The 27889-nt window shown below is 33.7% G+C and overlaps 1 protein-coding gene across 1 annotated transcript in view; it reads right to left on the bottom strand.

The window, feature by feature from the left end:
* Positions 1–27889, bottom strand: part of THSD7B (thrombospondin type 1 domain containing 7B) — a 957836-nt gene that overhangs the window by 493963 nt on the left and 435984 nt on the right. Inside the window, exons 6-7 of the mRNA XM_049773766.1 lie at positions 11215–11370; positions 1137–1334 (exon numbers count right to left, since the gene is read on the bottom strand). Coding sequence (XP_049629723.1) covers positions 1137–1334; positions 11215–11370 — 354 coding nt within the window. The remainder of the gene's footprint in view (positions 1–1136; positions 1335–11214; positions 11371–27889) is intronic.

Below are 27889 nucleotides of genomic sequence, written 5' to 3'. Positions count from 1 at the left end.
AAGACAGCAAGGGTGATTTTGGGAACAGATATCTTTAGATATAGATATAGATTTCTTTAGGTAAAGATATAAATATCTTTAGATATAAATATAGTTTCTTTAGATATGTTAGTATTATGTGCAGAACTGATTCTAGTCTACTGATCTACACATTAATTTCATATTGAATTTTAATTAGAGTGGCCAGAGTGGTGGTGCAATTGGTAAGGCATCTGACTTCCATGCTAGCCTAGGACAGACCACAGTTTGATCACCTGGCATCCGATATGGTCGCCAAAGCCGAGAGCAATTTCTGAATGCATTGCTAGGAGTAACCCCTGAGTGTCACTGGGTGTGGCCCCAAAAACAAAACAAACAAAAAAAGTAACAAAAATATTTTTAATAAGAGGAAAAATCTTGAATCTTTATTATAAAGATTATATTAAATTTATATATATTACATATGTATATATAAATAAATATATTTATATAATAAAGATTATTATATCATAAATATTTATTATAATTGTTAATATCTAACAGTATGACTCATATAGACTTCATGACAAAAATACAATTTTGTGACTATCAAATTATTTTTGTATTCTATTTTCTTGATAATCTCTAGGTTTAGACAACATCAAAACTGTTTTGTTATGTAGTATATTGCACCATATGATGTCAAAGTAGTAAATTTTCAGCAATGTGGCATTTGATTAAGTGCTTTCTATTTAATATTTCAGCACTTGATTTGAACATACATATACATGTAATAAATATGCTTCTCTCCCTCAAAAATAGTTATTTGTTGGAGAGGGGTGGAATGAAACAGAGAGATAGTATTTAGATTTACCCAAATTTAATCTGCAGTCCCCTGAGTCCTGACAGAGTAATCCTTGAGCACACTGAAGTGAGAAAAGAAAGAAAAGAAAAGAAAAGAAAGAAAAGAAAAGAAAAGAAAAGAAAAGAAAAGAAGATAAAGAAAGAAAGAAGAAAGAAAAAGAAAAAGAATGAAAGAAAGAAGAAAGGAAGAAAGAAAAAAGAGAAAGAGAGAGAAAGAAAGAGAAAAAAGAGAGGGAAGAAAGAGGGAGGGAAGAAAATGGAGGAAGAAGAAAAAAGATAGAAAAAAGAACAACATTTTGCAACCTTGTGCATACCTTGATCATTCTGACAAATGGCATTCAGTATGCGATATCCCAGGCCACATTTTCCATGTTCAGGAATACAGACCCCTTCTGTTGCCAGCCATTTATAGCACATGGGATCTTCACAAGGAACTGATTCCACTAAATGAGGGCAATGTCCCTGAGGTCCTGTGGGTTCCATGAGGATATGACGCTGTCTCATCCTAAATCCTAAAATAAAGAAAACAAAATATCATAGAACTATGTACTTGGAATGTAAGGGAAAATGAGTAACAACTATAAATATACTAAGCTTTGATTTGAACATCTAGAATTCAAAAGCAGGTATTATTTGATATGTTATATTTTATGTAATATGGGAGAATAAAAATAAAATGTTGAAGTCCATTTTATGGGCTTGGGAGAGCCCAAGCCTGAGATTTTTTACAAGGGTTTATAATCTAAGATTTTAAAAGGCCAACAAAATCAAACAGAATAATAATTTTTATAAGTCCACTGGTATAATAAAACAGAAAAATAATTAAGACTCAAATAGCCCACAGATAGATATAACTACTTCCTCTTTGCTTTTGCTATATATATTATTTACATTTAATTTAATGCTGATAAAATTGGCTGACAAACATGTAAGTGTTTTTATGCACAATATCAATACATTGTGCCCACTATCAAAGCACAAATATCTCTACCACAGGGTATTGGGCCCTTTCAAGTATCTTCTTTTCCTCAAACTATTCAATTCTTTTAGTCAGAGTATAAAGCTTCATTTTTACTTCCTTGTGTTGAATTATATTTCTTGATATTATACATAAAAGTAAACTGAATCTACAATTTAAAATGCTACTGGTGCAATATTTTTTGCTTCATTACAAATCATGATGATTGATACTTGTACTGTATTCCCCACTAGCAATAGAGTTTCTGCACTTTTTACCTAGCTTTTAAAAAGTACACTGCAGCGGGCCGGAGAGATAGCATGGAGGTAGGGAGTTTGCCTTTCATGCAGGAGGTCATCGGTTCGAATCCCGGCGTCCCATATGGTCCCCCGTGCCTGCCAGGAGCAATTTCTGAGCCTGGAGCCAGGAATAACCCCTGAGCACTGCCGGGTGTGACCAAAAAAAAAAAAAAAAAAAAAAAAAAAAAAAGTACACTGCAGGTACTATGGCCTAAAATTCCATCATAGGGAATGTCCTAGATTCTTGAATTCCTAAAACACCTGCCTTATAGGCATTAGGTTGAGAGTTTGATCATAGAACTGGCCTACATTGAGAGCAATACTGGTAGAACTACCATTTGAGATTAACAGAGTCATAAAAGACATTATTCATCACAAGAACCACAGTATTATCATTGCTAGAAGAGATTCTGAGCACAAAGTGAAAAGTAAGCCCTGAGAAGTACTGGGAGGAGGAGGAGGAGGAGGAGGAGGAGGAGGAGGAGGAGGAGGAGGAGGAGGAGGAGGAGGAGGAGGAAAACAACAACAACAACAACAACAACAACATGCTGGGAGTGATGGGTGTGTGTGAAATAGATTGTATGTTCACTGCAATTGGCAATTACTCAAATCCTCCTACCATTACCATTAGAATCTTCTGTTGTCAATTTGGTGGGAATTACCTTAGATCCAGAAATCAAATTCTTAGGTTATATATATATATATATATATATATATATATATATATATATATATATATATATATATATATATATATATATATATATATATATATAGTGTTATGCATGGTACTCCTTAACTAACAATAGTGTAACCACAATGTCTAAAAGAAAAAAAAAAGATTAAGAAGGAGAGAGAGAGACTGGGGTGAAAAAGGAGAGAGAAGATTAAGAAGACAGGAGGAGGATAAATTGTGACATAAGTGGCAGGAAATGTAGACTCATATGTGTGTACATTTTAAGACCAAAACTCAATAATGAACAGTTTTATAACCACAGTATTTAAATTTAAAAATTCTGAAGTTAAAAAAAGTGTTCCGTTTCCATTTTGGGTTTGGAACCATACTATTAGTCTGTGAATTTTCCATCTCTAGCCTTCATGAAGTAAATAACTTCCCAAAGTAATGTCTGATCTCACAATTTATCATTTTGGGTTTGGGACCATACTATTAGTCTGTGAATTTTCCAACTCTAGCCTTCATGAAGTAAACAACAAAGTAGTTCCTGATCTCACAATTTATCTTTTCAATACTTATTATTCTAAATGCAATGAATCCTATTTAATTCTTTGTTTATTAAAATAAAATGCATTTTATTTTATGTTACTATTTTTATTTAATCTTAAGGTAGTTACAATAAAGAAAATGGTGCACATGGTAGGAAAATAGAGCTCATGAAAACCTTGAATTGTCCAAAGGAGAGGTAGTTTCTCATCTTTCCCACAGGAAAACTGGAGGAGGACAAATGAGGGAGTTTGAAGGGTAACAATTTCAGTTATATTAGCCACATACTTTTACTAGGAAAAAAACATTTTTCCATAAAGAGCAATAAAATGAAAATATTGCAAAGCTCAAAGTATATTTGTCAGTTTTAAGTAGCACAAAAAGGTTGGTTTGGACAAATTGACACTGGGATTTAAGCCACAAGAGGGAGCTGAGTTTCCTTAGAAAAATACAGGTCTGAGCAGGTATTTTAAACAAAATACTCCATCGGGGGGTTGTCTGTGTTAATTTATAGCTCTCTGAAAGAGAGACTGTTAGATTTATTTTTAAGGACCTGTGAGAAAACATCATATTATGAAAGCCAACCAGAGACAATATTCTAGAGCACTGAAAAATATTAATGTCAAGTGCTATTAAAATGTAATAACAATGTAGGTTCTGCCATGTCTTATTTACACCTTCAAATCAGTATTATTAATTAATCAAAATAAAACCTACAGAAAAAGTAACCAAACCACCTCAAGAAGAGACACAATAAACTCAAAAACTGTCTCTAAGCTTAATTAATCAAAATAAAACCTACAGAAAAAGTAACCAAACCACCTCAAGAAGAGACACGATAAACTCAAAAACTGTCTCTAAGCTACAATTGATAAATATCAAATTATCATGACTTCTGAGCTCTCACTGGAACATCATCGGGATGACCTTTAGTCTTACCCATTATACCAATCTACTACTTATTGTAGTGCTTGTTTAGTTAATATCGATGCCTGGGCCAAAGGATGGCTTTCCATGATTTATACTCTAAAAATAAACTCAGAAACTTGGCAGCCTTCACTGGGGATTCTGGGAGTTATGCTACTTAGAGCTTAATGGCACTGAGGGACATGTATGGTTTCCCTCTATAAATCAGTTTGTGTCTACCATACCATAAATCTATAGATTACATCTCTTAAGTCAATAAATTCTTTCAGTCTTTTATTTGTACTGACCTTGTCTGACTCTAACTAGGATCAAAACAGCACATGCTCAGCATAAACAAAAACCTTGAATTCACTTGTTAGCATTTAACATTAATCACACTTCGGTGTTCATGTTTGCATTACACATCAGGTTTTACCTGGGGATTTAGATTCTAAAGACACTCAACTGCCAAGCTCACAATTCTGGGACATTTACTGAAATCTGCATTAATAAGACAGTACCATTTAATAAATATTAACTGCCATATGTAGATCACTATAAAATACTCTGGGAAGTCACAAGGGAACAGAGGACTCTGATCTATGCTTCACAAAGCATATAATCAAACAAGGGGAAAATACACATGTATATTAAGCAGATACCCTCCCTAGTCTCTGCCTTCTTCAACCAGGGGCTATGCAGCATATTGAATCATGTAAATAAACATAGGGCTGGAAAAACATTTGGCAATAGCAAAAGTTTTCTGAATGCACAAGAAGAAAAATGTAATTCAAAACCAACCATGTAATAAATCCAAGGTGTTTCTGACAGTTCACATCAGTGCTGCATTTCCTGGGTGAAAAAAGATGATGAATGGAAAATCGTGAAGAAACACTGCTCTAAACCAAAACTGTCTAGGATCTTGACCTACTTTATTTATATGATTCTAGTAAAACACCTTTCCAAAAACAAATAGAACAGTTACTATAGTCATTTTCTAGGTGTGAGAAGGAAGGCTAGAGGATATTTTATTTTTTATTCAAAGGCACGTTACTGGTTAAATGGATGCCTATGTGATAAAGCTGAGGTCTTTCTAGGCACTTATCACCTCACTAAAATACATTTGTTTTTTAATCAGCGCTCATGATCTTGTAAATGTGTTAGAGCCTCAAGTTATAAACTGAAACTTACAAGTACTATGAATCATTTCTTAGATATAAAGATTTGTAGACTAGATAGTAGCATTTTAGGAACAGGGAAGCATTAAAAAGTATGACTTTTATGGAGTCCTTCCTCCTTGAAAAATATCATGAATATTTAGATTCATTATAGTCATAAAGGATTATTTATTAAAGACTAAAGCAAGTAATCATAGCTTCTTAAATTAAAATATTGTTTGCTAAGGGAAGTTTTAACATTGCAGGTGCTGTGGCCATGGAGGGCAGGAGGAGTTAAGTATTGGGGTGGGAGGAGGAATTCCTGCAGTCACACAATGTAAGAAGTTTCTACCCTGACAACATATTAGAAAGCTCAGTCAAATTATTGTCTCTTTTGAACAACTTCTGTGGGGAAGGTTGTATCTCTACTACATGTGTAAAAAAACAAAGAATTCATAAAATATGTATATGTATCAAAAGATAGTTCAAATGTATTCCAGTTATGTCCAAAGGTCCATTCATCAGCAACTTTGGGACCTTTCTTTTATTTTTTCTCTTTTTTTCTTTTCTTTTTCATTTTCCTCTCTTTCTATCTTCCTTCCTTCCTTCTTTCTTTTGTTTTTCTTTTTTCTTTCTTTTCACTCTCACTTCCTATTTTTCTTCCCTTCTTTTTCTTTCTTTTTCTTTTTCTTTGTTTTCTTTCCTTTTTCTTTCTCTTACTTTCTCATTTTCTATTTCTCTCTTTATATATCCCTTTTTCTTTCTCTTTTTCTCTTTTCCTTTCTTCCTCCTTTTTTGCTTTCCCTTTCTTGCTTTTATATATCTAATTAGAGCTTTCTGTGACTACATTAAATATAAGACAATGACGGAACAAACCAGATCATATCTAAATTTATCTGAAAGATACCTTAGCTTCATGTGACAAGTACTGACCTAAAGGTCACTGTTCCCATTGTCCAACAGTCGCAGACCTGACAATAGGTCCAAGCATAGCAACAAGAACAGGTTTTCTAATGTTCTCAAGGCCCCAAGTCTGAGATGAGTCCTGAGGGAAGGAAATGTGCCTGTTTTCAAAAACTATTAGATAAAATAGCTAATTTCTTCTATTAAAGTCTACATTTTTTTGCTCTCTCATCTTCTTCACTCCCTTTTAATCCACTAAGAACAAAGGAGACATACTAAGGCAGTGAAGAGAAAAAGGAAATTACTCCCAGCTTTCCCTTTGCTGCTTTTATTGCTTGTTTTTTGATATACATTGTTCCCTCTCCCATATATAGAAAAGAATATAGCATGTCTAGAAAAATGTGAACATCTTAATATTGACTAATATGTTCATTGTATTTCTTTAGGGTCGGTTTTCAAACATGAATCTGAGGATCCTGTTTTACATGCTTGAGTTTATAATATTTAAAGCATTAGCCTTTCACATCCTAGCCTCAGAAGAATTCTAAAGCACAGTTATTTAGTTTTTCTCAGAAACTTTGGCATAGCCAAGGAAGGACCCTTGGGGCCTTCCTAAGGGCCAAATTAAGATTGAGATGACCTGCTGCTCACAAGTCAGAAGCAGTAATGATTGCCTATTCCAAATAAACATGTTTGGGCTCCTAGGCACAGAAGCTATTCCCTAAAGGGAAAACTCCAAATAGGCTTTAGGAGAAGGTAATCTTGGTAGTTTTCATCAAGATTTTAAAATCATACCTCTTTCTACTCTTAGACAAACATTTGCAAATTATTGAATTTTGGGCAGCTTCTAAAAGCCACCTCATGTTCAAAATCAAAGGAATAAGTAGAAAAACAACTAGCAACAAATTGTTTAGCAAACATTCTGACAATGACTTAAAGATGTCATTGTGATGTTCATTAATTTTCAAAACTTTTCTTATTGTATTATTTTAATTTGAGTTTACTATTACTTACCTCTACAAAGCAATACAAAATATTTAATTTCAGATCTGCCAAGGGGGTAGACATTGGAATGGGTGAGAATTTAGGTACAATGATGGAGGGCATTTTTACATTGGTGGTAGGATTGGTATTGGAAAAATTGGATTATGATTAAACCTGTAATAAATGATTTTTAAATAAAGTAACATAAAAATTTAAAGTTCCAAACCTGAGTAATAATCATTCTAATGTCCACTCCTTTCTCTGCATTAGTGAACACTCAATGGGTCATTTGGCTTTAGCATGGGACTGTAAGTCTAATTATCAACGCAAATAAGTCTACAATACAAATAAGTCACATATTCTGCAAGATACTGCAGTGGAATACATTAGGTGAAAGATTCTATCATTCACACCTTCCTATTCTTCTCTAGCTAAATATATTTCAAAAATTGCTTTGGTTAAGGAACCAAAGCAATAATGTATTAATGCATGGGCCAAGGTATATGGCTTGTATTTAGACTATTTGATTTTGATCCTGGCAATCCAGTGTGCCTGAGATTTCCCAGAATCTTTTCTGGATACCTCTGTGCACTTATAGAGTATACCTTGAGGGCCTGTGAGCAACAGTTCCAAATGTCCTTGAGTACCACAGATTTGGTCCAGGTAATCCATTGGAATTTAGAGAGACGGAAGAGAAATATGTCCTCAAGCCCTAGCACTGAATCATCAGTTCTGTTGACTGATAATAGCTGGGAAGGGTTCCAGATCCTAAATTTTGATTGAGAAAACCCCCTCTAAACACAAAAGAAAACAAATACCAACTCTTCTCTTCTAAAGTGCTTGCTGCTCTCAAACATATATTGCTATATTTTCCTTTTCTCATCCAGCTGTTTTCTCTTCCTCCAGGACATTGTACTATTAATAACCCATACAAACAAGGCATGTATTCTTTCACTCCAACATTGATTTTTGTCTTCTCATGGTTGATGGAAAAATGTGGGTATTGGTTGAGGGAAATTCACACTAATTTTGGGATTGGTTTTGGAATGTTTAATGCTTGAAAAAACGGTATTATGAACAACTTGGAAAATCTTCATGTTCTAATAAAATAGTTTACAAAAGGGGTTGGAAAGATAGTAAAGTGGATAAGATGATAGCTATGCATATAGCTGACCTAGCTTAGATCCAGGGCTTCCCATATGGTTGCTCAAGCTTATCAAGGGTAATTCTTGAAAGCAGAGTCAATGAGCCAATAGTAATCCCAGAGTACCTCCAGATGCAACTGAACAATAACAAAAAAAATAATAATAGCACACGAACAACAACAACAAAGTCTATCATTTTGCTTGCTTAAAATCTACTTTCTGATGAACTTTCAAGTGTAGAAAGTTAATTTTTGCTTTAAGATAAACATAATAAAAAATAAAATCAAAACATAAAGAAATAAGATTATAAATAAAAAGTGAACAGAATCATAGAACATAAGGCTGTTAAGAGAAAACTAATGAACAAGGGAAACTAAGATTCCATTGTGACCTTTGTCTGTTTAAAGTGGCTCTCTGTCACCTATGGAAGGAATAATTAATAATTAAAATAAGGAAACTATAGGAAGATGTCCTTAATGCAGCAAAACTGTACCAGGCTGGATAGCCAGAGTGATAAAGGATGGGGTGGAGGTGGGGATGGAGTAAACAAGTCAGTCTAACGTCGAATTTTCTAGACAGAAATCTAAGGAAGAATGGCACCAGTTTAACATCAGAGTGTTGTTTCTGATGGAAAATAATTGAATTAAAAAGCTTATTCTAATTTTTCATAATAAAGTTATGAAATCCAGTTGTGTGCTTCCAAGTAATTTAGATTTTCAAGCAACATGTGCAAAGTATTCCATCACATGTAAGAGGATCAATACCTAACAAGTTATGGCCACAAATAAAAGCTAAAAAAAGTATAAGCCATTAATATCTGCAACATCATTTCTGAAAAACAAAAGCATATGCTAAGTGACAAAAAGCACAGAAGACAACATATTGTTTGAATACGTTCTGTGTGTAAAAAAGAAAAAGAATTGCAACAAATCAATTCCATTGTTGTCTGGAGTTTAGTGAAGGAAAAGAGGACTTCACATATTTCCAACTGTAATTTTCATATAATATTGATTGCATAAATCACAGTAATATTCTATAAAAACAAAAATTAAATCAAAGTGTTAGTAAAGAGCACTAAAATGAACCCTAAGGTAAAAACTCAACTAATTAGAATGTGGATCATAACCAACAGAACAGAGAAGGTAATAGAAATTATTTTACCCATATATCTGCACTGGAAGCTTAATTTTGGGGATAACAACTACAAATAATCCTAAACAACTTTTAGTTAATAAAGCTAAATTAAATTATATATGATAATATAACTGATTACTATTTTTAAAATAAAGCTTAATATAATAAAAGACAAAAAATGTTAGAAACTACTACAGGTTAAGGATATTAAAGGGGTATGATAACTAAATATACTCAATGATCTTAGACTCTATCCTCTCTTATTCAGAAACCTTGTTTAATAGCTGATAAATATTAATCATTCTAGATTGAAGTATTAGAATATAATAGTAAAAAGAAGCTGGTATGTTTACCTATAGAATATCATATTCTTGAGACTACCAAGATCTGATTGTATACAAGTGGACCACAAGGCAACATAATGTAGATATGAGTATTAGAGAAAGTGTTTTCTTGAACATTAGAGGCCTGGGGACATATCAGCAAGAAAGACTAAAGATACTATGCCCTGATTTTCAATATAAAAAAGAATTCTATAGTTTGATATAATCATTCAATGCAGGACTGGAGAGAGAATTCAGGTGTTAATGTGCTTGCATTACATATGGCCAACCCTAGTGCTTCCTGTGGTTGCCTGAGCACAGCAAAGAGTAATCCCTCAGCACAGACCCAGGATTAAACACTATAATCAACGGGTATTGTCTAAAACTATAAAAATAAAAATGATTAAAATAATCTTATTTTCTTTTAGACTCCATTTGAGTCCTTTTATTGTAATAAATATAAAGAGAAAAAGAAAGCCCCAGATAAAGGGTTGTTTATGCATGTATGTGATGAGTGTTAAAGGATTGCTAAATTTTTTTTTCAAATGCACAGAGAATTCAGTAACAGCTCAAGCACCAAATGTTTGCTATGTACTATAGTTGCATGGAATACCTAGGATTAGGTTTTGCAAACACGACCTAACTTATCCAATGCTCTTTGTCTTCTTTCATAAAGGAACCATTTCTTTTTACTACTATAGTTAAAGAAAACAAAATAGCAATACAAACTAAAGAGTCTATGAAAGAAAAGTCAATATGTCATTGCAAAAGAATGTCTGAAGATGGAGATGAGTATTTAAACAGAAAACTAGATACTAAATGAGATTACCAAGGACTACAAGAGTAAACAAGCACCTAAAGTTTGAAAATTCCCCTTTAAGCTTAAAGATAACAGATCACCAGGGGCCAGAGCAATGGTGCAGTGGTAGATTGTTTGCCTTGCACTCCACAAACCCAGGATGAACCATGGTTCTTTCCCCCCACCTCCGGCGTTTCATATGGTCCACAGCCAGGAAAAATTTCTGAGCTGATTACAGAACTATGTCCAATTTGTCAGTAAACTAGAACACTTTTTAGACATATATAAATATAAAGATAATATAAAACATTGTTAGATCATGTGAACAACCATCACTTCACCAGCTATTAGTCAAATTTTAAGCTGAAAACAAGGTTGAAATATGTGTTGCACATAAATCACTCAAAAAACTTCCCTAATAACTAAAGAATAAAAAGTTTGGATAAGCCATATACATTTTACAAACCAATATTGTCTTAATTAGGTTTAATTATAGACTTATCCACCAGATATATATGATTACTCCAGGATACCATAAAACACATACAAACAAGGCACTCACCCTTTTTTCCTTGAGGCTCATGGCAGTTTTCGTGGATACACTGGCCCCAAGCTGACCAGGAAGAAACTATACAGTCTGTCGAGCAAGGGACATAGCAGAGCTGAGAGGACGAGGGGGCAGGTCCCAAGCATAATGTATTTTCCACTGGTCTAGAAACTGAAAGATAAAAATAATAACAAGCCAGTCACATTTTTGGACATTTCTTTACTTGTATTTCACATCAATTTTATGATTAAAAATGAGGACATACAAACAAACTTTGAAAATTTGACTACCTTTGCTCCCTATTATTAACATTTCGGTCTAGGGATGACAAACAAGACAGCAACAAATGGCAGTTTCCAAACTCATTTGGAATCTAATAGAGGTTTGAAATGTGGACACAAAATAATCTAGGATTATGATTTAAGAAAAATTAAATGGCTCGTGAAGGTTGAAGAACATATATATATGTTCTTCATATATATATATTATTGGGTTGCTGTGCAAAATCAAAATCAAACCCTTGAGGTGAGGTATTTAGCATAACCAATCTACCACAGAGACTCCCCTGAGGTGTGGAGCTGGCAAAGTCACATAAGAAAAATAGTCCTTAAAATAAGAGGAAAAATCAGGATCTTGCACTGCAGAATTAGCTTGTATGTGTCAGTTTCTTAGTGAGATTACCCAGAGGTACAGAGAGTTCAGGAAAATGAGGCTTTGGGATGTGAATATATAACAATCAATTCAGGTACTAGGTCACTGCAGAATGTGGTAATCATCCATCCATTAGTTAAATTTACCAAGCATTCCCTCTCCAAGTAGACCAACCTGGAGATCTTGAAAAATGCACAAGAAAGAACTACAAATAGACTGATCTTATCATTCAGGATGTTATAACATAAAAGGAACCTAAATAGAGATATTTGAAAATGATACAATGAAAGAAAAAAGCACATGCATAATTGCATTAGCATATTGAACACACTCTTAGGTTTTGGCGTAAACCAGAGGCACTGAGCAAATATTTGAAGTGAAGACATGAAGACAATTTTAGCTTATGAAATAGCTTGCCCTATTATCTAAATCTTTCCTAAATATTTTTTTCTATCCAGGTAGACAGATTTGATATCCTTGAAAGCTAGTGAGAGTCACAAAATAAATTGGATGGCAAATCATGACATCTATTTTGCCTTCTAACTCTACATGATGTATGATTTAAATTTGATAAAGATGAAACTAAATCACTCTCCTGACAGAAGATACCAAAACAACAGCAACATTAAAAATCACCAGCATGAAGAAGTTATCATTCAAGAGGAAATGGTGTTTTTTCTAATAAGCATTGGGAAAACCAAATGTAATATGTGATATGTTGGTGGGACTGGAAGGAATAAACTAGCCTTTTTATAATTTCTCAAATATTTTGAGTTTACTTAAAAAAAAGACAGGAGAGACTTTTCCAATGTAATGCCCTATAAAGATACAAAAAATGCAAGAGAGAACATATCTGGTGGGGTATACAAATGTGACATGGGAAGTATGGGGAGAGGTGATAATCAGAAATAGATCCATTGATGATAATACTGGGAGAATATATTAAAATAATCAGGTCTGCTGATGTAATGATTACACTGAAGGACTATGGGTAATGGCTAACATAAAAGTATAGGGGATTGTCAGTGAGAAATAGAATACAAAGTAATTATTGTCTGAGTCAAGTAACATAGATTAAAGAGCATTGCTGGAAAGATATGGTTCCTAATATAGTATACATATAATGCTGCATATTTAGAGTTATCAAGACAGAAACTTGTTCTGTTCATGCTTGTTAATATGTGTTTTTGAAACTCAAATTTGAAGTCTAAATGTAAGAGTCTCATAAGTTATGAATGAAAGTTGAATATATGAGTTATGTAATATGTATATGGTAAATTCCAAGTGCTTACCCTAAGCATTGATTAGTTTTTTAAATTGCATTATTTATGAGTATATGTAATCATATATGATTATGTACATATAATCACCCCAAATTTAAAAGTAAAAATGAAGGAAACTTATACACAGAAATTGTTTTCAATTTGTTCACACTTCCTATTAGTGAACAGCGGAACAATGGTATGAATGAGGTGGTATGTTTCCCAATGACATTTACCCATTGCACTATATCACCTTGTCACTGATTATTAATCCTACAATTATTAAGCGATTGCCATTTACTAGTATTGTGTAAGGAACTCAGCAGGTTAATGAGTAAAACAAAGAAGGCTCTTCCCTTCCTGGAACCAATATGATATTGTGAGTTGATACAAATCATACAAGCTTAAGAAGTCCATAAGCTACAGGAAGACTGAAAGAATATTAGTGCTTCTGTCATTGTTTCTTTTGCCATAATTGTTTTCCTATTACACCAAAGAGATGTTAAATGTCTTATTTTCAACAGTCATATTACTGCAAATCTCTTTTTTCTAAAGACGAGGGGACATTAAGTACCTTAACCCATATACTTTAGGCTGGCACCTGGGGTAGAAATTAGAAAATTCACCAAAGAATGCCTAGGTACATAGTACACTGATGTTAAATTCTTCTTAAAGCTCTTTATCTGTTAGAAAATGGTTTGTTTTGGCAGTGCAGTGAGAGTCGGTAATTGTCCTGAAGATGATTTTTTTCTCTAGTTCACTGCTACAGAGGTATGTTCACTTGACAAATATTTGGAGAACTATTCATAACAATTGGGAGTTGTGGAGGTAAATTACTTCTGATGTCCTTTGCTTCAAGAAGCTGAATATTATATATTAGGTACAATGTATTTCTAAGATTTGGAAGTGGTAATGAGCCTGTTTTTCTGGAGAAGAACAAAGAAATACTTACTAGGGGCAAAAAAGTGACATAATTGGAGGACCACAAATAAAAGTGAAGGCCATTTGTCATAAAAGTAATGCCTCTTCAGCACCTGCTGCTTTGACGAACAGTAGATCTTTATCCATATCAATAAATTCCTTTAGTCCCAGGGGGCATGTTTGAGATGCTTCATTTAGGTACTGAATCAATGTGCTTGGATCAACCTATATCTACCTCAGACCCTAGGGCTACATTTTCTCTAGAAATAAATCATCAGTAAGTCACAAAGCACTTACCAGCTTCAGACCACGTAAGTAGTTTTCTCCCCGAGAATAGTGAACACAGGATATTTCTGTGTCTATTGACCATAAAAGCTTGACGAGAACTTTAAAACTAATTTAGTTTACTTCATCAACTTTACTAAAATCTGCAATCTAAAGATCTTAGGTAGCTTCTCAGGTTCACTTAACAAGCCCTCTATAGAGCAATGCCTGAGTTTTTACCAAGGAATTTGATATACATCTACTTGTTCCTCTTAGATTTTCTTCTCTGGAATGAGCACACCAGGCAGTATAGATGGCATCATTCGTATTAGTATATTTTGTTTATTAACTACAAATATGCAGTTCAATATAGTCAGTGATAGGGCAATCCAAGGAAGCTAGTCACATAAGTTGTGGGCTCAGTTTACCCTACTGAGAGTTTCAACAATTTAATAATTGGTGCACCTTAATTATGAGGATGCATTTCTTCTATCCATGATCTTTGCAGAGAGAATTGTTTTTCTTTTACCTAGGAATCCTGTCTCCACAAGTACAGAGTAAAATGACTTTATTATTATTTGACAAATTGGTCTTCTCTAATGCATTGAATCCTTACATTCATCAGGCACCTGTTCATTCAGGTCTAAACTTGTTCCACTTTTCCCAGCTGGATTTAGATCATGTCACCTTGAAACCTTTTGTCTTCCTGCACTTTCCAATAATCTGAGTAGAAAAACACAATTACTCGAGGGCTTATAGGCTATATAAGTTTTCTAGGCAGCAAAGTTAGCGCCTATGTCAACCTCTCATGGTCACTATTAAAGATTTAATATAATGTCTATCTTGGATAAATTGAGAACACTACAGAGAAGTTTTCTAGATGCTAGGAAATATATTATGGAATTTTAGAGAAGTGAATATATAAAACAATCATTGATACATAGGATATTTTCATGCTTGATTTGGAATCTTTCATTATAAAAAGAATCATCAAATTAATCTGCATTGTAAGAAATGTAGACTGCTAGTAATGATAGTAAGGTTGCCCTAAATAACAAGTTACTTCATGAGCAGAATGCAAATTAAAAAGGGCAAATATTTCTATGTAGGTGATATGTTTTGTGTTTCATAAATAAAAAAATAATTCTAGAAAGATACATTTCGTGACTTTTAATGGCAAAGTGATTTCAGATGAGCACACAAATTAAATTAAATTAAAATAACTTGTAATTATAAAGAAAAAATGCTAGTTACAATCATTAGCATAGGACTGACATAAAAATATAAACAATTCACATTTAACTTTCTAAGATTTCTAAGATTTCTAAGATTAAATAAACTGTCCAAATTAATTTCAATTAACATAGAAATAATTGGAAAAGATTCAGAGTATTTCCCCACCTACATCTGGTGATTTTGTAATATGTAATTTTCAATAGCTTTTAACAAAGAAAGAAATGAAATATATTATATAGAAATTATTTATAAATAATCAATAAATGATTGTCTTACAACTTATTACAATGTATTTGTTAACTTAAAATGAAGTGTTACCCCAAGAAGTCAATGATGAAGGAGAAATTTCTTTAAAATTCTTTATTAAATGATTGGTAAAAAGTGTTCTTGTATGATATAATTGGGATGTTTGAAAAATTTAGTGAAAATATTAAATATTATGCTAAACTATGTTAATTTTACATGCATAGAATTCACAAAAATAAAAACTATTTATAAAAATTTATTATTGGGTGAAATATAAAATCAATCTTTCAAAGTTCAGAAATTTTTAACATAGTTTTTCCACATCATATTGAAGCAAAGCATTTTTAATAGAAAAATCTTAGAAATGGATGGTCTCAAGATATTGATTTTATGCAATATTTTGAGATGAAAATAAAAATAAATTAATTGTGATTCCATTAGGAACACCTAAAATCTGTATTAACTTTTCTACTTTCTAGTCTCAAAGTACCTAAGAACTTTATAAGTAGCATGTGCAACCTCCATTTGGTTATAAATAATATATTTTTTCCAAAATGACATCAACTTCCGCAAAGAAGTTAGACAAAAAAGATCTATTCATTTCAATTTCCTAAATTAAATATAGGTAATTATACCCAAAGAAGCTTCTCCCTCAAAAACTTGGAAATTCCTCATTCATAAGGTCTCAAAGAAATAACATGCCAGAAAGAGCAATTTCTCAGATTTAATTCAAAACTAATGAAAGAGCCTACTTATGTAAAAATGCTGCTTTCTAAATGATTTTTGAGAAACAATATTGCATCTGACATATTCGTTTAGGGAGTACGCTGACTTGGCAGAAATTCAATCTACCTTACTGCTAAAATAAATAGGCCTCTTCTACAAAATAAATGAGTCAGATGGTTGAAAGGGAAAGATAAATAATATCACAATTTTAACTAGAAAGCTATTTTATTCAAGAAGCTTCAAGTATTATTTATATTGCTTTTTGCCACTAGGATTTGTAAAATAATATATTATTATTTTACCTTACTGGATAAAATAAAAGCAAATATAATTTCTACCACTTATAGGCTGCTTAAGAATTAAATTCTATATTATCCTGTTATATCTTATAAAGCTGAATTTTAGTCATGTGACTCTCTTGAATAATTTTATGTGAGACAGTTTGGCAAGAAGATGTGTGTATTTTTTTTGGTAGTGGGGTTTTGGTTTTTTTATATTTTATATTACATTTTGTTTAAAGTCCTATGAATGTATATGTGTGATTAAAATGGCTTTTTCTGTTTGAAAAAAAAAAATAAATAAAAACTATTAAAAAAAAAGGAAGGGAAAGTTAAAATATGTTTGCTGATGGGTGTGGATAAGATGTGAATAGCTTGGGAATAAGTTCATAGGAAGCAATAAAACCAAGATGAAATTTTAAATTTTGTCAGTAACTCTACAAAGGCCAGGATCATGAGTGTTAGACACACTTTGTGGATAATGGTTCTAAGGTCTGATTAGGCTCCAACAGGAGTGGCTGATGAAATTGTATGAGTTAAGTGCTTATCTAGCATTAAATCAGCCCAGTTTTTGTCCCTAGAACCACAAATTGTCCCCTCAAGCTTTGACAGGAGTGATACTTAAGAAGAGTGAGGAGTGATCCCTGAACACAGCAAGTTGAAAGCCAAATACCAAAAAATAAATAAATACAATTTTTATTAGATATCAGGGAGAAGCACCATCAGGCCCATTTCAATGGGACCACATTCACAGATCTTGAATCTTGACTGCTTGTCACTCTAAAGAAGCAATATAAATTCCAGCCTCTACTATTTCAACATGTCCATATCCGCAGCTCCTGAAACTCTGATCGCTCACACTCCCTGGACGGTGAGATTAATATACAACCTCTACACAGGACTTCTGACATTTCAATAAACCAATGTTCACAGCTCCCAAAGTTTCTGACAACTGCTCATCAAATTTCATACTGCTTGCAGTTAGACTTAAGATAGTTATGAAAAGAAGAGTAACTTCAGCCTAATTCTTCAGAATCTCAGGAATGCAAACTAAAGAGATTCATTGTCAGCACAGCACGGATACCACAAAACTAGTGGGTAACAAATATAAAAATTCGATGAGAAAGGGGAAAAAACACCGAAAGTCAACTAGCCTTAACTACACATTAGTTAGTCCTCAGCCGACGTTACTGAGATCATGGTGTGAATATTTAAGGAGCTCAGGGAAAAGATAGCACAAGTAGTCAGGAAAGTAAGAGAACGTACGGGAGCTATACACAGGTAGGAAAAATATAGTAGTGGTAAAATAAAAAAAAAAATCTCAGTAGAAGCTCTGAACTTCAGATAAGAGTAGCTAAGGGAAAGATAGAGGCACTTCTAGATGAGCTGGTAGGGATAACTAGAACCCAAGAGGTGGGAATAAAAGAGAACTATGAGATGAGATAAAGAAAACATGAGAATCATTGGAGATCTTGAATAAAAGAAAAGCAAACTTAATGATTAAAAATAATTAAATCACAGATAATATTTTCCCAAAAGTTGAAAAATACAGGCACCAAGATCCAAGAAACTTGAATTATCCCAGAGAAAATAGGCTCAAATGGGAAGATACCAGACACATTACATTAGCATGACAAAATCCAAAACAGATATAATATTAAAAATAGCAAGATCATAAAAGGAACATTACATACCAAAGAGCTGAAAAGATTCAATGAGATCTATTAAATGAGAACCTATAAACCAGAATATAATGGAGAGATATAGAACAAAACTTCAATGAATTGAACATATCTCCAAGAATATCTTATCAAATTAAATTTTGTTTTAGATCTAAAGGAAAGATACACAGTTTCAGGAACAGTCTAACAGCTTAGAGAAGCCATAGCCTTGACAACAGTCTTGTAAAATCATTATAGGAACTTTTTTAACATACAGTTCCAGACACTGAGTCAGAGCAGCAGTAGCATAAATGTGCCTGGAGGGAAATAAAAGCATCATGATAAGCAGAGGGGTGTTACAGACATACTAGCTGGACCATTTCAACGGACACCGTGCTAAGAATTTGAGGCAGACAGACAAAACAACAGCAGGTGTCCCAGTTATTATTTAAAATCACCATGTTTGCATCCAAGGGTCAGTTGACTAAGAAAAGAATTTCTTTCAAAGAAACACACCACCACACGTGATAACTGCTCCAAACTGCAAAGATAACAATGTGAAAGGTCACAACACAGAATGCCAGCACACTTAGTAAGTGAAGATGGTAACTCTAAAACTCAACCAGTTTCACCCAGCTATATAACCTCTCTGATAAGGATTTTAGACAGAAAATGTTGAGTATATATAAAAGTAGCTCAAGAAAACAAAACGAAAACAGCCAATAAGACTCCAATGAAGGGGCCGGGTAGGTGGCGCTGGAGTTAAGGTGTCTGCCTTGCAAGCTCTAGCCAAGGAAGGACCTCGGTTCGATCCCCCGGCGTCCCATATGGTCCACCCAAGCCAGGGGCGATTTCTGAGCACATAGCCAGGAGTAACCCCTGAGCGTCAAACGGGTGTGGCCCAAAAACCAAAAAAAAAAAAAAAAAAGACTCCAATGAATATGAGAGGAGAAATGAGAAAACTTCTGACAGAAATGACAGAACTAAAAAAATTGGTAGGTCAAATAAAAAAAAATTACTGGAAGGTCTCACCAGCATATTAAAGGCTGCAGAGGACAGAATCAATGAACTCAAAAATGGGCGCATGACACCTTTAGACAACATCATAAATTTGTAAAAAAAAAAAAATCTTTAAATAAATGAACAACTGACAAAAGAACTTTGGGATGAATTTAAGCAGGACAACATAAGAATCATTGGTGTTACAAAGGGTCAGGAAGTAAAACCTATGATTAAGCAATTGTCAGTCTTAATTCTTGAGAAGTTCTCAGAGCTGGAAAATTCATGTACTCCAATCCCCAAAAAGTCTAAAAGGTAAAAAAAAAAATCTAAAATTAAAATACTCCAAGACATATCCTAATAGAATCATGGAAAACATAAATATATATATACTAAAAGTAGCAATATCAGAGAAGAAAATAGGATACAAAGGAGCATCTTTTATATAAATATATAAATCTTTATATAACACCATGATTACAAGTATCTCTGTAGTTGGGTTTCAGTCATAAATAGAATACCCCCTTTCATTAGTGCAACATTCCAAGGAAGCTCTTCAGGACCAAAGCCAGTAATGGAGTATAGAGAAAGAAAGAACCAAAATTAACACCTCACCATGCATAATTCTCCTCAAAGAAATCTCATTCAAATTTGAAGGAATAATATACAGCTTCATGGATAAACAACAGTTCAGAAACTTTATAGACTCAAAACCAAATTTAAAAAACTAAAGGGATACTTTAAGAAAATACAAACTCCTAAAACACACCAAATTTTAAAAAATTAGGACACAAAATACTATGACAATATTTTTTCTCAATGTTAGTGGAATAAAGGCATTTATTAAGAGACACAGAGTGGTAATAAATATTAGAAAATTGAATTCAAATTTCTGGTGTCTGCAAGAAACACACTTGAATAGAAAAACAAACTCAAAGTTAATGGTTGGGAGATAGAGTTTGTAGTTTACTAATGATCAAGGTATACGTACATTAGGAAAAATGACAGTATTATACATATATGCACTCAATGGAGCACCAGCAAAAAACTTAAAACAATCACTAATAGACTTGAAAAAAAATCAATAGCAACGAACACATTTGGAGACTTCAACATAGCTATGTTACCTTTTGATAGATCAACCAGATTATAATTCATCAAGAAAATACTGGTTTTGAGGCTGAAGAGATAGCACAGCGGTAAGGCCTTTGCCTTGCAAGCAACTGATTTGAACAGACAGTGGTTTGAATCCCAGCATCCCATATGGTCTCCCGTGCCTGCCAGGAACAACTTCTGAGCGCAAAGCCAAGAGTAAACCCTGAGTGCCTTTGGGTGTGACCCCCCCATAAAAGCAAGCCAAACCAAACAAACAAACAAACAAACAAAATATTGGCTTTAAAGAATGAATTGAAAGAGAGGGTTAGTAGAAAGTTTAGGATATTTTTTTTCATTCAGAAACAAAATACAAATTCTTCTCCAATGTATATATATGCGTTACTATCTAAGCTAGATCAATAAAATCAAGAGGATAGAATTTGTGTCAACTATCTTCTCAAAACATGATGCACTGAAAAGAAAAGTAATTAGAAACAGAAATGAAGAAATAACTCGCAACACCTGAAAATTAAATAGCTCACTACTGAACAAAGTCTTTAAGATAATGAAGATGATGACAAATAAAAATAGCAAGGTAATGATAATACAGCGTTAAAGTGGCAGCTTTATATTTGGTAGGGAATTCTTCCCCGTCATGAAGCTTTTCTTGCATAATTTTTTAATGAAAAGATAAGCACATGGAACCTGATACTAAAATGCAAACTAATTAAGATGCCTGTGAAATTAGCATTTAAATACTCAAGGCAAAGAAGTTTAAATTCTATTTTTCAGAACCTCTTCCAAGCAACTGAATAATTAGTTCTTATCCTTCTATTATTGAGAATCATCAAAATAAAAGTAACAAGCAAGAAGTTAGATACATGCTTTTATTCTGCGGGGTCCTTCTTTATCTTCCAGCTTCAAAGAACAATTTTTATGCAACAAGTTTTGAGAATGCTTTTTTTTTTTTTTTTTTGCCTGTGTGACAATACCATGTCACACAAAAAGATTCAAAGAAGAGTTCAGCTTCAAATGCCAGAAACTTCATAAACAAATCAGGAAACTTTCTAACAATCACTTTTTTGATGTTCAGCTAATTTATCAACTGAGAAAAAAATTGAGAGTCTTTGTGAGATCCCGTAGCAATAAATTTCTTAAAGAAAGAGGTAAACAAAATTTAACTAAGATGGTAAAAGAAAGGTGTTATATTTTCACTGACCAGCCATGCCTAATATATAGTATCTGCAAAATGTGATTTTCAAAAATTCTGCAATATATTTTATAACTTTCTTAATGTTTTGTTTTAATTTTGTAAATTTATCCTAGTTTATAGAGGGTTATTATTTAAAAGATAACTACTACTGAATTTTTTTTGTTTTTTGGGCCACACCTGGCGGTGCTCAGGGGCCACTCCTGGTTGTCTGCTCAGAAATAGCTTCTGGCAGGCACAGGGGACCATATAGGACACTGGGATTCGAACCAACCACCTTTTGGTCCTGGATCAGCTGCTTGTAAGGCAAATGCCGCTGTGCTATCTCTCCGGGCCCAACTACTGAATTTTTTTTTTATGAGATTTGAGGGCACATACTATTTCCTTTTATAAATGTTAGTGAGCTACATGCAAGAAATACTTGAAGCCAATAAGCCCACATAATGAAAGCTGAATGCTAGCCAAAAAAACATTTCACTCCTCATGCACAGAGCAAACGTATTACAAAAAACAGATTTTTGTCTAATGGAGAAACAGAAATAAAAATCTAAATACCAGTGCTTCAGAATTAGTTACAGATTCATTTCTATTTATAATTTACCTGTAAAAATGTTTCATTTTATTTTTATATTGATATTTTATATTAATTTTAGAGCTATGGCTTTGAAATTATTTTGGATAGTTGTCTTTTTGTAAATGCAAGACAAACTCCTCACCACTTGGCATGAATATGGCAGCCACACTTAGCAATTATGGATTCCCTTTAGTCATTTAAAAAAGGTTTTTATTTACTCTTATCCTGCTAAGAAATAGTATATATTCATAACAGTGAATTTACATTTTATTGATACTGAATGTTATTGGCTTTAACAGGTATTTTAATATTCATAGAAATTTTAAATCAATATTTCATTTATCAATGCAGATACTTATGCAGCAAAGTCCAATATTTTCTTAAAATACAAGGATTCTGAAAACATGATTTTTATCAATTTGTCATCGATCTAAAGTTATCTGTTACTCCCAGAGATTAATTCTATTCACCTCTGTTTTGTTATGTTGGGACACAGATGAAGAAAATTAGGCATTTTGGTGATGGTATGGTGTATCTATTAAAAGTATACTAACAGTATTGTGAATACCAGTACCTCCAAAGTATTTTTGAAAGAAGTTTCATCAGTAACAAAGGGTTGTAATAAGAAATTGAAAGTTGACCACCAAAAATTTTAACCTCTTTTCCTTGACAATGTCATAGTCCAGCTAGAAACTCTTACCTGCATAAAAAGCAAATGTGGGGACTGTTTGAGATAAAATCCATAAAACCAACTCTGCAAAAGCAAATAGGTACCTATCCTTTCTAACTGGGAAGGTACCCTGCTTATCCACGTGAGATTTGTACTCCTGGGTCTCTCCCTTCTGGAGAAGGCAACTATCTCTCTTAAATTTACTACCTGCCTCTCTTTCCTTACCCACAACACTAAATAAAATTTTGTTTATTATTTATGTCCTCTGGAAATATTTTTCCACTAGGGAAGATTTGGGGAAATGGAAAAACTGGTTACAATTTCATACTGACTTTCCTTTTCTAAAAATACCCTACAAATTCTTTGATTGAGCCCAATTTCATGGTTTTTGTTGTTTGTGTTTGATAAATCTTTAGATATGGATAATTCCCATGTTAATTCCAAGTTGTGGTTTCGTGACCACCAAACAGTGCTGGTAAAAGGTAATGTCTGCACTTGAACACTCTCATCAGTCCCAGATTTCCCTGGGTAGCTGAGTTGGGGCAGAGAGGGAAGCAGTGGACTCCTTTGTAAAGGCTACCACTTGTCTCCTTCCACTTCACATAAATTACCTACAATGATCAAGACCTTTCTTTCTACATTTAAACCTTTATCTCATGTGACTTTATATTTTTTATTTTTGTTTTGTTTTGTTCTGGTTTTGTTTTAGGACTACACCTGACAACGCTCCGGAGTTACACCTCCTTGCTCTGTGCTCAGAAATCACTCCTGGCAGGCTCGGGGGACCATCTGGGATGCTGGTTTTTGACCCCCGATCCATCCCTGTTGGGCCACATTAAAGGCAAACGCCCTGCTGCTGTGCTATCACTCCAGGCCTGAGACTTTATATTTTCAAATAGTTTTACATTGAATAACCTAATCTAATTTCTAACACTCCTCAGATCCCTAATTAGTTATAGAAATAAAAAGCTGGATAATAAATTGTAAATGTATAATGGTTCATATTTTTGTATGAGATCTGAATTGTAAATTTGTACAAGTAAAGTGCAAAATAAAATCCAAAATTCTGTAAGCTGAAATGAAATATCTATCCTTCTAGGATTGGTCATGTATTACAAGTTCTATATTATGTCTAAGGCACTTGGACAAATACATATCCAAATAAGAGGCTTTGGTTTATAACTAGAAAGATAATTTAGCAGACTACATCAAAATCCTATAAAATCTTTGAAGTAAAGAATTCATTGATGTTTAGGTTGAGAAGCATATATTCTGAATAATATGTTTTTTTTAGTTTAAAAGACAATAATCAAATCAAAAACAATATTCAATAAATAATCAATAAGACAAAATATTAACCTTACTATAACCAGTTTGAATTTGAATCTCTTAGCAATATAGAAGCTGTAAAGATGATGTTTTATATATATGTATATATATATATATATATTTATTATATTATCTTCTCCTCAAAGAACCTGAGTAAATAATTTCTCCCTAATTTTTATTTCCTCTCTTTGACATTCTCAAACAAAACATTATGTTTTTGCTATTTACATAAATTATTTTTTCAGCACAAGATTCAATTTTTTATCCCTAGGTAAAAATCACACCTGTAGGACATGAAATAGGAAACATTTAATTTACATAGTATGTTAAGCAATTTGTAACAATTATATTTCGATTTAATTAGACAAAACAGGTGTCCAAGTTCTGTACTATTAGTATCTCTTCAGTCATAAAAGAAAAATAGAAAATTAGAAAAAATCTATTCAGGTTTATTCAGTTGGCAAGTGACTGAGGCAGCCAGCAAAAACCTGGTTTTCTGACTTTATTTCCATGTTAGATTTTTACATATTACTGTTCTGATTTTTTGATCTTAAGTTTTAATTCACACCTGGGTATGCTCAAAACTTATATCTGGCTCAGCAAATGAGGATAACAATATTGGGAGTTCAGGAGACACCAGGGGAGTACGAGGGATCAAAGCCAGGTTGCTTCATACAAGGGAAGTGCCTGCCTTTTGTACTATCACTTCTACCTTGAAATTTTGAAATTTTAAGACAATTTTACATTTAAACAACCTGGCTTTGATCCCTAGTAATCCCCTAGTGTCTCCTGAACTCCCGATACACAAAGAGTGGTGAGTGCAGTTAGAGAAATAACTACACTGAGAACTATCATAACAATGTGAATGAATGAGGGAAGTGGAATGCCTGTCTAGAGTACAGGTGGGGGGTGGAGTGGGGAGGAGGAAGATTTGGAACATTGGTGGTGGGAATGTATGCACCAGTGACTGAAACCCAACTACAATCATATTTGTAATATAGGTGTTTAAATAAAGATAAAAAAGTATCATCATTAAAGTTTAGCTTATACATATACCACATTTCTATAACACCGACTTTACCATTATTTCTGGCCCTTATCTCTTTTACATCTCTTCCACTTCTTATCCCATTTCAATTTGATTCCTCTCTCCTCTTCTCCTATAAACAAAGGTTAAGGGGAATTTAGACATCCCTTTTAGATTTTGCATGTTATCTCCTCCTTTCCCTTCTCCTGTTATTCTGTATACCATCTGTTTTCTTCCTCTGCCTTACTTCACTTAACCTAAAATCTCCAGTTCTATGTTGCATCTAATTGCGCTATTTCATTATTTCTTAAAACTTCACTTTCTTACCATTAGACAAAATCAGAAAGACTTGTTATCTTTTGATATGCACAAAAGCCAAGATCGCTATCTACAGATGACTGATTGTGACTGTGACTGTGACTATTACATGACTGTGACAACCAGAACATATCCTGGGTTCAATAAAAAAGCTCTAATCCGGAGTTTGACCTATGATCTGTACAACAACCAAGATCTTTAACTCCAGAGGTATGACTGAGACAACGGCAACTGAACTGGTCTCCTGGAAGCATAACGAAAGATGACATTCCAGGCTCTATCCTAGGTTCAGCACAATGACCAAAACCACCAACTACAGAACACTGATTAAAGACAGTGAAGGAACTAAACTTCTAGAGCAGTAAAAAAAAAAAAAATGACTTCCATTCCTTGACCTGTGCAAATAACAAGATCTCTAGATACAGAGGTCCGATTTAATCACTCATGACAGAGCAGATGTCTGCCATACACCACAGAAGAATCTAGGGGAGAGCAAATGAACATACATAGTTAATCCCATGACAATATACTTCAAGGACAGAGAAACTATGTATCACTTAGGCCACGGGAATTCCTTTCTAATTTCCCCAATATTTACTGTGCCTATGTAGAAGGAAAAAAAAAGACCAGCACAAATTTGTTTTTGTTTTGTTTTGTTTTTGTTTTTTTTGTTTTGTGTTTTGGTTTTATTATTGTCATTGTTTAATTTCTTTTTTTGTGCTCTGTTTTGATTTTATTTCAGAAGTGTGATTATTCCATAGTTATTGTGTCTATCGCTATAATGCTCATTGGATTTCTTGTTTGTTTTTGATTTTTCTTTTTGTATTATTGTGGTGATTCAATTCCTTCTTCCCTTTCTTCTCTCAAAACTGATTTTTAGATCCTCTAGAACAGAGGTCTCAAACTCAATTTACCTGGGGGCCTCAGGAGGCAAAGTCTGGGTGAGGCAGGGCCTTATAAGGGATTTCACAAAAAAAAAAAGTCCTCAAACGTCATTATTAACAGTTTTAACTATTAATAACATGAATAGAACATTGAGTGAAGATCATGAACAGTTATTCTGAACATGGCATCTTTTGCCTATTCCTTGCTGCCAGAGACTTGACAGTGCTTCTTCTCACAAATTTGAATCACATTTGGCTTTAGAGAGGAAGCAGTTGAGACCCTCAGTATGGCTTGAAGACTATCATCATTAAGTCTAGACCTGTACTTTGACTTATTGAAGTTCAATGTGGAGAATAACTTTTCACACAAATATGTGCTCCCAAAAAGGCACATGGTGCACTTGAACTTTTGGGAAAGCTCAGGAAAGCTGGGGGGCAATTCTCTCAAGAATTGCCCATGCATGTCTGCTTTTCCACTAATCTCCCTGAATTTGGCTTTGAGATCACAGTTGCATTGCAGGTCAATGAGCTCCATTTGAAGCACAAGAAGGACATCTTGCACATCAAAGGAAAAGGGGTCCACAAAAATTTGGAAAGTGGCTCTGTGCTTTTTGAAGTCTGCAAATCTGTGATCAATTCCTTCTCTAGCTTAAAAATAGCATCAACATACTTTTCACCACTGATTGATATGCCTGCATCTACAAGTTCCTTGCATGCTGGAAATGGCAAAGGTTTGTCTGAGAGAGCTGGGATTTCCATAACACAAATTTTGTGGAGAATGCTGCCCTAAGCCTTGTAACATCTTGTTTAGTACATTCAGCTTATGTGTGATGTCAATAAGAAAAGCTAAGTCCATGAATCATTTGTGATCACTCAGTTCAGAAACAGCATTCCCATCCTTCTCCATGAAGGCTTTCACTTCTCTCAACTCAAAAAGTCTTTTCAGGACATTTCCCCTGCTGAGCCAACTTACCTCGGTGAAATAGAGCACATCTCCATATTCTGACTCCATTTCCTCTAAAAAAGCAAGGAACCTCCTGTGCTTTAAGCCCCTGGATCTGATTTGGTTGATGCATTTCACAACAACGGACATCACATTGTCACACGGCAGGCATTTACTGCAAAGGGCCTACTGATGGATAACGCAGTGAAGAGCAATGGCCTTTTCTACACCCTCCTCTTCAAGTTTATTTTAAACAAGTGCCACCAGTCCATTTTTCTTCCCTGTTATCAATGGGGCTTCATCGGTTATTATTCCAACAAATCTCTTCCATGGCAAACCTGCATTCTCAATGGCATCACACAGATGCCGAAATATTAGCGGTGGTCTGGCCATGCA

The sequence above is a fragment of the Suncus etruscus genome, chromosome 5 (genome assembly GCF_024139225.1).
Source record: "Suncus etruscus isolate mSunEtr1 chromosome 5, mSunEtr1.pri.cur, whole genome shotgun sequence".
Classification (NCBI taxonomy): Eukaryota; Metazoa; Chordata; class Mammalia; order Eulipotyphla; family Soricidae; genus Suncus; species Suncus etruscus.
This window is presented reverse-complemented; position numbering and strand designations above follow the sequence as displayed.